This window comes from Eptatretus burgeri, chromosome 1, assembly GCF_056783735.1.
Source record: "Eptatretus burgeri isolate ZD-2024b chromosome 1, Ebu_testis_v1, whole genome shotgun sequence".
Taxonomy (NCBI): domain Eukaryota; kingdom Metazoa; phylum Chordata; class Myxini; order Myxiniformes; family Myxinidae; genus Eptatretus; species Eptatretus burgeri.
Window position 1 is genome coordinate 120580201 of NC_140961.1, and position 14075 is coordinate 120594275.

Below are 14075 nucleotides of genomic sequence, written 5' to 3' on the forward strand. Positions count from 1 at the left end.
CTTAGAGATCCTCCACGAGGATCTAAAAAACATTCTCAGGTGTTATACCATGCCATTACCAAAGCACTGAGAAGACAATTGTGCACTACCTTTCATTGATTAATATGCTAGTTGATCCATGTACCTATTTAAATCCATGAAGCACATTTGTAATTAATTGCCAGTCATGGCATATGATATAATACAGTATTTGATATTCAAAAGCATATTAATTAAAATGTGAATGTTAAGGAATATTTGTGGTATTTAAAAATGTGTATAATCATGATATCCCAGTAAAACACTTAGTTGTCAGCAAACTCTCAATGTGTCAGGGCACGTACCCACTGCAGGTGTTGCCAGTGTCTGCCGTCCCACAAACTGCGCTGGGCCAAGGCCATCGAGAAAGTCACTGAACTGGCTGTCAGTTCCAAATCTCAAGCCAGAAAACACGAGGCTATGGGTGGGGGATTGGAGGAAGCGGTTAGGGCTGCAAGGATGGAATTGGAAAGGATGCACAGCAAATGAAATGTTCAGATTGATGTTAAAAGCGAAGTGCATGAGGTGGTATGCTCGCAAAGTTCAAACCCTCATTCCAAATTTCCAGTTTTCCCTCCTGAGAGTTTCCTTCTGTATCCATCTTGTCAACCCCAAGCATCCTCTTCTGCCCACCATGCCTCCCCACACTCACTGTTAGTCCGCCTCCCTCTGTCTTGGCCTTCAGCTCTGCTGTTGGTGTTTCCCCCCTCTCTCTGCTATTCCTTTTGTCCTGTTGCATCCTGATCCGTTCAGTGTACTCGTACTCGCTCTTCCATGAGCCTCGACTACGGTTACAAAACAAAAATTAGGCTTGGCTGTCAACTCTTCCATGAGCCTCAATCCTAGGCAGTTGGTTCAACTAAACACTATGGACACTCACTTTCCCTCCGACATGTAGCTCTTCATGCTGTCGTCGGTCGATTCCCGACTTGTCTGTCGGCCCATCTGATGCCTCATCTCCACAGCCATTCCTGTCTCTGTGCTGCGCTGAACTGTGCTCCGCAGCTTCTTTCCACCTGTGCGGGCACATGGCCATCAGAGAAATGGCAAAAAGACACAGCAAACAGAGAGAAATATAAAACAAGAAAAACGGCTTGGAAAGAAACAAAGTAAAATTGATGGAGAGAGTTATTTGAAAGGCATATTATAGATCAGCCCTAAAAAGGGCAATGCAAAGTCGTCATGTTTTAAAAAAAAAATGGGGTCAAACCTGAACAACAAAGGGCACTGGTAGACTACTGACAAAAGGGTATAAGGGTATGTCGAGTCGAGGCACAAAAACAACGTAGTTGTGTAAAAACAAAACAGACCAACAGGGAGAAAGGATGCATAATCAGTGAGAATTGTCCAAAGATCATTGACAGGTATGGAAGATAGCATAAGATATGGTGTTGGGCTCCGTTTCTTGAAAGATTGAAGGAAAGCGAAAGACAGGACCAACTCAGGGAGGAGATTCCATGGAAGAGAGAAAATGGGAATGGAAAAAGGGAATTATTTTGCGGTTTCTTCATTGTGGTTGCTTCTGTTGGTCCTCCGAGTAATATTCTTCCAAAAAGCAAAGTAATCATTCCAGATTTGTCTGTGCTGCCATCGATTTGGTTCTTTGTTTGTTTCAATTGTCTTTGTATTGAGTGCCAACTCCGATGTATTTTTTTTCATTCTCATTGTATGTCAAGAGCTCCATTCCCCATTATTCATGTAACAGCCTTATCTCTCCGATTCCCCAGGAGTAGCTTTGGCTGTGCTTTCCCCTCCGCAACCCTCTCTTGCTCCTCTGTGTGTTGTACCATCCTCCTAAAAGGGAAGACTCCATTTACATCTCACTCTATTCTGATTTTTCCCTCTCCCTTACCTCTTTTCATTTGTTAGTTGGCGGTTGGTTTATTCCCTTTCTGTTTCATCCCCGCTTTCTCCTTCCTCTACTTGCTGTGTTGCAGCCTTTGTGCAGCTTTTTCACCCCCATGTATCCATTTCCTCTTCCCCTTGATCTCACTCTCACTTCTGCACTGCTGTTGGTGTTTCCCCCTTTCAATTTTGCTCCATCCCATTCTGCTCTAGCTCTTCCAGAGCCTCAACCACGTATACAAACAAGATGCGGAGGTGGGCAAAAGGACTGGACTGGGAAAGGGTAGGGACTCCAAAAGTTGAGAATAACAATCTTTTCGGATAGGTGCAAGGTCAGGTCAGGTATGGGAGCATGTGCCAGAACAGCGCGTCGCTGCGTCCATTTTCCGCCGGTACTCTAGGGGCCTCCGTCTGGCCATCCCCCAGGCAGATGCCAGGCCCATCCCCATCTCCTTGAGATGATGGTCAACCTGCTGCAACCAGGAGGCACGTGGTCGGCCCACTGGCTTCCTCCACTCATGAGACTCCCTCGCTGAAAGAATCTGGTGAGCAGGATCAGCATCAGGAAAACGAGCCACATGTCCATACAGCCGCAACTGACGCTCATGGACTATGCAGGTAACAAATCTCATCCGAGTCTCTCTCAGCAGCCGCTCGTTGGACACAAAATCCGACCAGCGATAGCCAAGGATTCTCCGAAGAGACCTGGTACCAAAGGAATTAAGTCACCGTCTCAGATCCTTGGTCAGAGTCCAAGTCTCGCATCCATTGAGCAAGACTGGAAGTACCAAGGACCTGAAGACTCGGACTTTCGTCCTCCCGCACAGGTACCGGCAGTGCCACACCCCATGATCCAGTGAATCCATGACTTCCCAGGCCTGACCCAGACGTCTATTGACCTCTGACTCACAGCCAGCAGAGACATGAATATCACTGCCAAGGTAAATGAATCTCTCCACGACCTCAACATCCTCACCACAAACAGACACAGACAGGACAGCAGCATCCAATATGTCACCGAAAGCCTGGATCTTAGCTTTGACCCAAGAAACCCGTAATCCCAGCGGCTCCGACTCTTCATTCAGCACCTCGAGGGCCCCCAAAAGGATATCTAAAGTCTCCGCAAAGATGACTGCATCATCTGCACAATCAAGGTCCGAGATCTTGACATTCCCAAACGATGCACCGCAGCTTGATCTCTCCAACATCCTTCCTAAAATCCAGTCCATATAAGTGCTGAAAAGTGTGGGGTCCAGTACACACCCCTGGCGAACTCCAGTAACAACTGGAAATAAGTCAGAGATGGTAACACCACACTTCACAGCACTCTCAGTACCAGAGTAAAGTTCAGACATCAGATCGATCAGTTTTAATGGCACCCCCGAAGACCAAGAATCCTCCAGAGGGCATCCCACTTCACTGAATCGAACGCTTTACAGAGATCAACATAGGCTGCAAGCAGCCCCTGCCGAAACTCTCATCTGCGTTCAGTGAGGAGAGGAAGAGCAAGGATACGGTCAATCGTTGACCTCTTTGGTGTAAAGCCTGACTGCTCTGGACGCTGGTGCTCAAGCAGATGGTGGCGAACCCTATCAAGAATTATCCGAGCAAAGACCTTGCCCGGCAATGAGAGCAGCCTCACCCCTCGGTAGTTGTGGCAGTCTTGGCGATAACCCTTCCCTTTCCAGAGAGGAACAACAAGTCCCCTCTTCCAATCAGTTGGGATGATGCCTGTGTTCCAGGCAGAGCACAAAACTGCATGCAACGACACGAGTGCAGCATTTCCACCAGCCTTGAGAAGTTCAGCAAGGATGCCACAGATCCCTGGAGCTTTGCCCCATTTCAAATGGTTCACCGCAGCCCATGTTTCCACAAGCGAAGGTGGACCACAGTTGATTGTAGGGGCAGCAACAGGGATTGTAACACCCTTGACGTCCAACTCGACAGCTGGGGGATCAGCCTGGTACAACCGCTCAAAGTAACCGGCCCAGCGGGCCTTCACTTCAGACTCCTCTGTTAAGAGCCTACCACTCTCTGCTCTAACTGCAGTGCTCCGAGGGATGGGCTTGGATGAACGCAATGCGCAAATTCCCCTGTAAGCAGGACGAGAATCACCTGTCCACAGGTGATGCTCTACCCCCTCATAGATTCCTCGCACATAGGCCTCCTTGTCCACCCTCAGTGCACGTACAGTTTTACGCCTCAGCTCCCTGAACAGCTCAGCTCTGCCATTCAGCCTGGCCCTGCGACTCTGGTCAATGGTATCCAGTGTCCCTTGAGAGACCAAATTCTTCTTTGCTCTGCGGTGAGTTCCAAGACATCCACCGGCAACATCAAGGATGGTGGTCTTGAAGGCACTCCACAACTCTTCAGGACCCCCCAAAGCACCCAGATCCCCCAATTGTCCACTCAGCCTGTTCGCAAACTCCTCAGCTTCTCTCTCATCCCTGAGCTTGCCAACATCCAGCCTTGGCTGGGATGGTACCATTCTCCAGGATTTAAGGTGCAGCTTTAGAGTTGCTACAAGCCTGTGGTCAGTATTGAGGAACTGAGCACTCCGGTGGACCCTGCAGTTCTGGATCATCCTCCAATGACCATCAATGAGGACATGGTCAATCTCCTTTGCCACACCGCCATCGTTGGAATACCAAGTCCAGCGATGAGCTTGTGGGCGCTGAAACCATGAACCGGCCACCTTAAGTCCATGACTTCTTGCAAAGTCAAGGAACTTAGTGCTATTCTAGTTCATAGTTCCTGACCCATGGGGACCAACACACACCTCATCACCATCCCTATCAGTTGCAGTCGATGCAATGAAATCCCCCAAGACGAGAAGTGTATCTCGTCTGGGGCACTGATCAACCACAGACTCGAGCGCGGCGTAGAATGCATCCTTCACGGTGAGATCACTCGCCTCAGTCGGAGCATAAACAGAGACCAGGGAAATGACTCCTAAGGAGTGACGAATCCTTAATCTCATAATACGCTCGTTGACCCGTGTTACCTCAATTATCATTCGGGTCAGCTTATTGGACACAGCTACAGCAACTCCTTGGGTATGGTAACCATCAGAGCGACCAGACCAATAGTAGGTGTAACCACCCACCATAAACTCTCCGCAATCCGGTCTCCGAACCTCAGAGAGAGCTGCAATCCCGATCTCCAAACGCTTGAGCTCAGATGATAACAGAGACAGGTGATCATCCTCTCTTCGGGATAGGACATTCCAGGCACCCACCCGAAGGGACCGCCTCAGGTTAACCCAAGGAGACCGCCGTCTGGTGGACGACACCTCAGCACCACTCCGACACACTCTCCCGCAATCTGACCCAGGGATGTTACCCTGTGGTTTCCCTCCTATCATCAAAGATTGGGGGTCCCAAAGGCTTTGCCCCAATCCCGTCATCCGGTGAGCTGCCCTGCGAAGGGAAGCTGCACAGGAGGTACTCCAACGGAGTGGGTTTTCAGATTTTTTTGCGTTTTTGTGTTTTGCGGAATGAAGGGTTTTACGGTGGCCGGAGTGCAAATCCTGCCACCAACCTCCTAAAAAAAAGTAACCCAACTGCAGGAGGACGTCCGCAGACACAGTTGGGCACTAGATATGGATGGCCGTTGGCTCACAAGGAGCTCCTCTGCCCTTTGACAAGGGCTGACTAAAATCTTATATAATCTCTTTTAAAGTTGAAAACTACATTAAAACTACCATACAAGGTCACTTCAGTTGCACAGGCATAGTACTTAATAATGCAGTCATGAAGCCAAACCAAAACATGTTTGACAACAACGTAGAAAATAAGAGGTTAGAGGTCAGGAATCACTGCATTTTTGGGGTCAGTAAGTCAATAGCTTTCATTCATACAAAACCCACCTTGATACATGATGTGGAAGCTTGTAATACACTGATCAAAAGTATTTTATTGCTTTCCTTCAAGCTTTTCTCTTGTGAAAGTTTAAAAGCAAATGTAAATTACATTCTACTTGCTTCCTTGCAGTAAAACATCTGCATCTACAACCCTCACCCCATTTTACACCCTTCTTAGTACCTGACCTCAACCCACCCATCAGCCTTTCTCAGTCCTTTAAATACTGCGCTGTGCTTCTATAATCAAAAAGGTAACGAATAATTACTCTGAATGACATTTACTTAAAACATGAGTGAGTTCAGGGGGTGTTGAGGATAAGAGCGAGAGAGAGACAGAGAGAGACAGAGAGAGACAGAGAGAGAGAGGGGAGAGAGGGGAGAGACTTGGGAAGGGGGGGGGAGAGGGGAGGGGGGGAGATGGGGAGGATTCTGGTTCTGGGAGATGTGATGTCCAGTTTAATGGCACACACATTGATGAATCACCCTGCCTGTTAAACACCAGGGTGACAGTTGAAAGCTGGGTCGGGATTTGAACCCAGGCTACACAGCTTTGAGTGAGCATGCATCCCTCTCGGCTATCCTGCCTTGATGTTAACAGGGGAGGAGAGGGGGAGGATTCTGGGAGATGTGATGTCCAGTTTAACGACACACACTTGTTAATCACCCTGCCCATGAAACACCGGGGTGACAGTTTATAGCTGGGGTGGGATTCAAACCAGGGCTACACAGCTTAGAGAGAGCATGCATGCATACCTCTCGGCAATCCTGACATGATGTTAATGAAACGCTTTATTTTTTTTTATTTGTATTTGTTTATGCCAAAGAGACAGATAGTATAATGAAAGAATATCATATAAAAAGAGGAAACTGCACATTTTCAGTCGCCAGCCATTGCCCAATACTCCACAGAACAACATGGGGAAATGCAGGTGAGTGCCTCCTGAACATTATTGAAGTCAATTGACATACAGCATTCCGTGACAGTGCAAATATTGTAGAGCGCTCGCCAAGTGGATTAAGTACTCCAACAAAATTGTTGATAAGGATCGGCTCAGTTGGCACGCGATTACCAATGTCCGAACCATGATATTACACACACCCTCCTGGAGATGCGCAAAATATCAAATTTGTCCGAATTTGACAAAGGAACACTTTTTTACAAGTCAGAACTGCTGCTAAGTTCCATTTTGGGGCTTAAATTTTGTAATTCAGCTTAGTTTAAGAGAATGTCAAGGTTATGGTATGTGTGGAAATGAAATAAAGCTGTGAACACTGCTCTCTCCAGGTGTTTATAATAATCATTGCAATGTATAAGCATTGCAAAGCGTTGCAAAGTTTCAGGCTGTTAGGTTTCATGGTTTTGGAGTTGTGGAGGAGGCACACACACACACACACACACACACACACACACACACACACACACACACACACACACACACACACACACACACACACACACACACACCTTATGGAATGATAAATGGGATTTTCTGGGAGAAAATGTATTTCAGACATTATTTTGTGTCAACCTTCACTGTTAATCGATGTTGAATCATTTTGTTAATACAGTATGAATCGGAATTAATGCTCCACTGCACATCTGCCTTCCCTTCCTCCCACCCCTCCTCGTTCCCCCTCCCTCTACCCTCCTCCACCCTTTCAACCTTCACCTCCTCACTCTCCCCAACTCCTCTCTCTCTCCCCCATATTTTCTCCACCCTCTTCATATTCCCATCAGCGAAGTGGCGGGTGGTATTTGCTCATCATTAATAAACCATTGCGGCTTCTTCCAACTCTTGGAATCATCGATAGTGTGTCGCTGGATTACAAGGTTTTGCCGTGTTGTACGCCTTTCACTGACTTCGACAGCTTCAACCTGACATTTCAGTTCTTGAAATATCCGTTTCGTTTCAGTATTGAAAAGTCATCCAAAGAACTTGTAAATTTAATTAGCGTTGACAAACGACAGTTCGAGACCGACAGGCTATTTCTACAGAGCCAGCAGTTTCATCCATAAATTCACAATGAATCTCTGGCTGAAATGTGGTAAAACCTCTTGGAAGATGAACAGTATCTTTCCCTGAAAGCCGTCGTTGCCAGATTGTTTTTGGTCTACATGGATGTGAGTCAACGTTTTCTTCTGTGACACATAAAGTCGAAGCACCAATCTCACCTCGTTGATATGAATCTGGAAGCAGAGCTGAGATGTGCGTTGTGTTAGAATTTTGAGCCACATTTTCTTGAATTGGTGAGAGAAAAAGAATGCCAGATCTCTCATTGAAATTTGAAAAAGTTATTTTTTGTACTTTTGCGTTGTATTTATAATTGACCTTGACTGACATTATAATCCTGAAATAAATTTACTTCGCAAAAAAATTTCTGTTTTATCAACAGTGTGGCAATTTCTGTGATCTACTGGCCACATCCATGGCAAGGAAAAAAATCCGATAGACCATGGATGGTGTATTCAATAGGAGCAGTCAAGTGCAACCCCTGTGAAGTGGGCTTGGCATGTGAGAAGGTGCAGTAGCAAGGTGAAGAAGAGGCCACCAATATGGATATGCACGATGCCGATTGATGATGCATTCTGTGGTGATCAATGAAGCCTGAATTTCCTAAACTGTGACTCAATGTCGTCTTATTGCAGTGTACTGTAGAAGGGTGGTGTATACGACTGGTTCAGTCATGATAAACTTTCAGATTTTAAAATAATTATCATTAATATCATTATTTTATTAGAATTGAAGTGCAGTATGTACTCACGCACTGCGTGGGGTATCATGTTCTATAATTATCTTTTCGAGTTAGATTATATAGGTTTAGGGTTATCGATGATTCAAAATATTTAAACATCAGAAGAAAACCTTGCTTTTGTAAGCATTTGCAAATCAGTTTCATATCTCACACACACACACACACACACACACACACACTCGCACACACACACACACACACGCACACACACACACACACACACACACACCCACACACACACACACACACAAACACACACGCAGACACACACACGCAGACACACACACGCAGACACACGCACGCAGACACACGCACGCGGACACACGCACGCAGACACACGCAGACACACACACACACGCACACACGGACATCCCAAAGGAATGATGCCCTTCTGCCATTAGGCAGACTCTGATAGATGGCGGCTTTACATTAGGATCTTCCATCGGCATGTCTCTGAGTTGTTTGGCACCTGTGTGTCAATATCCTGCCTGGTGTCTGGCATTGTCTGGCTCGAATTTCATGTCTGGCATTGAGAACCTCCATCCATTGTCGAGAAAGCAGAAGCAGCATGTCCAGGGTAGAGTGACCTGGTCTGAATCCAAATTGATGATTGCAAATCAAGCCATTGGAGAAGAGTAAGTATTTAATGTCGGAAATGATGATGGATTCCATGGCTTTGCTGATGATTAGGAGAAGACTGATTGGACTGTAGTTGCAGGGATCTGTTTTTGCACCTTTTTTACGCAGAGCGGTAATATTTGCTGATTTCCAAGGAGATGGAAGATGACCTCGAGTAAATGAGAGGGTGAACAAGAGCAGCAGCAAATGAGAGGGTGAATATATCAGAGAGAGGGTGAGCAAGAGCAGCAGAGCAGGTTGTTAGGACACCTGGGCTGATGCTATCTGAACCTTTTGCAGAATCCGAGCTGAGGTTTGACAGCAAACTTTCCACCTTTTTGGGAGAAAAGGACACAGAGAACACCAGAAACAGACTTCACCAGATTCCACCAGGATATAGGAGGAGGGAGACACCTTTGAGAGTTCAGACTTGTGATTAGAAGGATGTTGTTTCCTGGCTCTCCTGAGGGTAGACTCACATTTGCTCCGAGCTTTGTGGAAGGAACTGAGATTGCCTTCAGTTGGATTTACCTTCATTGAGGCGAAGGCAAGTTTTTTCAGGACATTGATGAGTCATTCGCATTTGTTTGGCAACGACAGTTCTCAGTACAGCTCGCATTTTGCATGACAGTGAGGCTCCAAATCATATTTTTCAAAGAGTTGAAGTGCACCTGCATGATCCAGTTTTCACAAACGTCCAACAATATGTTGTTGCTTCCCATATTTGCCATCCACAAAATATTTGATTCGCAGTAGCTGGAGATTCATTCAACAAAACCAAAAAATGTATATAAGAGAAGTGCTTTAAATTTTTTGATCAAATCATTGTTTTTGCCATAGAAATCTTTAAAATAATTTTGCAATTATTATAGATTGGTAGAAGGCTCGTTGCATCCACTGGCAATATAAGGCAACTGGTCTGGTTCAAGCAGTGACTGAGCTTGGCCGTCCAGCAGGCAAACACCATTAGCATTCTGGCTTCGGTGCGGGAAGAACAAAATCCTGCAATGACACCATTTCTAAATCAGTATTTTTAGGGGGGGGGGATGTTTCATTCATTTATTTATTTAAAAAATAATAATATATATTTTAGTATGCTGGTATATTTTTTTTTTAAATAAAATGCACTACAAAATAAATATAAACATATATGCAGCACTAAAAAAAATAATAATAATAATTTGCAATCAATGCCACAATGAGCAGTCCATGATATATATATATATATATATATATATATATATATATATATATATATATATATATATATATATATATATATATATATATATATAAATAAAAGATTGAGTTGCATCTGTGTGAGGTTTTTTTTCTTTGATTTTTATACAATTCCATACCCCTGCATCAACTGCCACAAAATTTGCTGTACCAGATTATTGTAACATGCGTTACGTCAACATCACAACAAGGTGATGTTAAAAAAAAAACACCACTAGCCAATCAAGAGTCCCCACAGCAGGAAGAGGGGCAGAGTTTGTCTTGCATGGGTTCCACCACATGGTTGCCTGCGATTGAGGATTGAGTGATGCATCGTGTGGTTCCCCGCCGCTCTCTGTCCTTGCCTTCCACTTCAAATTCGAAGGGGACTTATTTGTTGGGAATTGACTTGATTGCGTACAAGTATGGTGTTTTTATCCTGTGCAACATCAAACAAGGAAATGAGGTCATTTGACCCATCAAACAAGGAAATGAGTTAATTGATGCACTCCCGGGATATTTTTTTCCTCAGCTTTAAACATCAATCTTCTTGATGGTGTACTTAAGTTTAAATAATCCAATATTGATCGGCTGACTAAAATTGTTGCCTCTAACCATCATAATTATCGGACTACATCATAATAATGAAGCGACAAATCAAAATACTCTTGCACACAGCACTCCCAACATATAGCTTGCACTCTTCCAAAGTAATATGCTTCAAGTGACCTTTTGTAATCTTAGATATCGGACAACAGTGAAAATGTATTGGTGTTTCCTGTTTGCGATAGAAAGACCGATCCACAGATGAGCAAAAACAATGGGCAGTCAGAGGAAGTGTGCAATCTTAACCTTAAAAACATCAATCATGGACACGTTTCTGTCTGCAGGCATTATCAGTAAGAATAAATCAGCTTAAAATACTGAACTTACAGGGCTACCTGAATGCAGTTTAAACACGACTTTATATACAGTGCATAGAGAAAGTCCACATCCCCTTTCAAATTTTTCACCTTATGTTGCCTTATAACCTGGAATTAAATTGCATTAAATCAGACTTTTTCTACCTTTATTTACACATCGTAACCCACAACTTACAAGTGAAAAACAAATACAATTTTTAGAAAATTCTTCAAAATACAAAACTAGAATTTCTTGGTTAGATAGGTGTCCACCCACCTAAGTTAATACTTGGTGGAAGAACCTCTGACAGCAATTACAGATGTGAATCTGTTGGGATAGGTCTCTACCAACTTTGCACACCTTGATTGGGCAATATTTTCTCATTCTTCTGTACAAAACTGTTCAAATTCAGTCAAGTTGTGTGGGGAGCATTGATGGACAGCCATCTTTAAGTCATGCTACAGTTTTCAATTGGATTTAGGTTGGGGCCTTGCCTGGGCCACTCAATGACATTTATCTTTTTGGTCCTTCGCCACTCCAGTGTAATTTTGGCTGTGTTTTGGGTCATGGTCATGCTGAAAGGTGAACTTCCTTCCCAATTTCAACTTTCATGCAGGTTTTCCTCTTGGATTTTTCTGTATTTTGCTCCATCCATTTTCCTTTCTATCCTGACAATTGCTCCAGTCCCTGCTGGTGAGAAACACCCCCTTAACATGATGCAATCACAAACATGCTTCACAGGAGGGATGGTGTTCTTTGGATGATGTCTGTGTTGGGTTTGCGCCGAACGTAACGTTTTACATTTAAGCCAAAAAGTTCCACCAGACCACAAAACTTTTTAACCACACGGCTTCAGAATCTCCGGAATGTTTTTTTTTACGTACCTCAAATGGGTACCTCAAGGTGGGCCTTTTTAAGCAATGGCTTCCTACTTGCCACCCTACCATACAGGCCAGACTTGTGGAATGCTTGTGATATTGTTGTCACATGCACACAGTTACCAGTCTTTGGCATAAAGGCCTGTATCTCTTTTGAAGTAGCCAATGGCCACTTGGTGGCCTCTGATCAGTTTCCTCCTTGCTTGGTCATCGAGTTTAGAGGGACGGACTGATCTCGGCAGGGTCTTGGTGGTACCATACGCCTTCCACTTCTTAATGATGTCTTGACTGTGCTCCAACGGATATTCAAGGCATTTGAAATATATTTATACCCATCCCTTGATCTGTGCCTTTCCACAACTTTATCCTGGAGGTCTTTTGAAGGCTCCTTGAGGCTCATGGTTGAGTCTTTGCTGTGAAATGCACTACCCAGCAGAGGAAACCTACAGGAACAGCTGATTTTATTTTGAAACAATCAGATTCACTGCAATTTAACTCAGGTGGAAGTCAAGTAACTTGTGTGGGATTTTGAAGGTGATTGGTTACACTTGAGCTAATTACCCTCGCCAAAGGATTCAGAGAGGGTATTGCATTTTGGTCCGTTTGTTACCGAACAAAAATTTTTTTTTTTTTAGATCCTCGTAGAGGATCCCTAAGTCTTACTCACGTTGTTGTTCTTCATCTTCTTCTTGTGGACTTTTTTGTTTCACAGCCTACAGTTTTCATCGAAATTTCCTGAAACGTGGCATATATATGTAAAAATACCCTTTGCAGACAGTAACCATCTCCAATTTTGAAAATTCCTCCTAGAAAAAAGTTATGACATCAAAATATCTCCGCTAATGGAAATTGCCTAAAAAAATTATCTCCGAAACTAGGCAAGCTTTTTGAATTCTGTTTGCGGGAATCGAACAGGGCATTAGCAGAGATTAATTACCGCACATATGATACATCACTATGAGGTCCTATCAATTTTTATGAAGTGATTCCTATTTTTTGACATTTTTTGTTTCACAACCCAGAGTTTTCATCGGATCTTCGTGAAACTTGCCATGTATATGCAGAAAGCCCACGCGCAGGCAGTAACCATCTCCGATTTTGGAAATTCTTCCTAGAAAAAAAGTTGACGTCATAATATCGCGCCAATGGAAATCGCCTATACCATTATCTCCGAAACTCGGCAAGTTGTTTGAATTTTGTTTGCGGGAATCAATCCGGGCATTAGCACAGATAATTTATCGCAAACCTGATACAGCACAATGACATCATATTCGTTTTTATGACGTCATCATTAAGAGGACGAGGATCTTAGCTCATTTGAGCTTGTTTGATAAGTATGTCAATTGCCCCATGTGTGTGTGCATGCGTGTGTGTGTGTGTGTGTGTGTGTGTGTGTGTGTGTGTGTGTGTGTGTGTGTGTGTGTGTGTGTGTGTGTGTGTGTGTGTGTGTGTGTGTGTGTGTGTGTGTGTGTGTGTGTGTGTGTTACCTGGAAAAAAATTTGATGAGTATGTTGATCACGTCCTTTTTTTGTTTGTGTTTATTTCTTTGTTTGTCCGCTCACCTCCACCCAAACTACTCAACTGACCATTCTGAATTTTTTAAAGATTAATGTCACCGAACCTGCGACGATCCCCGTTAAAATGTCATAAAATTTGGTCAACCGAAAATGTCTACGGAGGCCAAGGGGCCAATTTGAGCCAGATTTTCTAAAATCCTCAAATTTCATCTGATTGACTTGAAATTTGAACAGGATTTGCATATCAGGTTATTTAATTCAATTCCCTATTCCTTTTGAGGTTATCTTAGGTTAAAAGGTCAACCCAAAATAGGCCAAATTTTTTAGTTGTTTCTAAAATTGTCAATTTTTATTCGATTGACTTGAAATTTGTAGACCATTTGCACATCTGGTAGCTGAATTCAACTACCTATTAATTTTGAGATCAACAGAGACCAAAATGCCAATTTGGGACAAATTTTC

At 43.9% G+C, this 14075-nt stretch overlaps 1 protein-coding gene across 2 annotated transcripts in view; it reads right to left on the reverse strand.

Moving 5' to 3' along the window:
• Positions 1-14075, reverse strand: part of LOC147035297 (regulating synaptic membrane exocytosis protein 4-like) — a 334003-nt gene that overhangs the window by 48989 nt on the left and 270939 nt on the right. For both annotated transcript variants that reach the window (XM_085896622.1, XM_085896623.1), the window contains 2 exons: positions 899-1034; positions 324-436 (listed from right to left, as the gene is read on the reverse strand). In XM_085896622.1, the coding sequence (XP_085752748.1) occupies positions 324-436; positions 899-1034 (249 nt within the window). The remainder of the gene's footprint in view (positions 1-323; positions 437-898; positions 1035-14075) is intronic.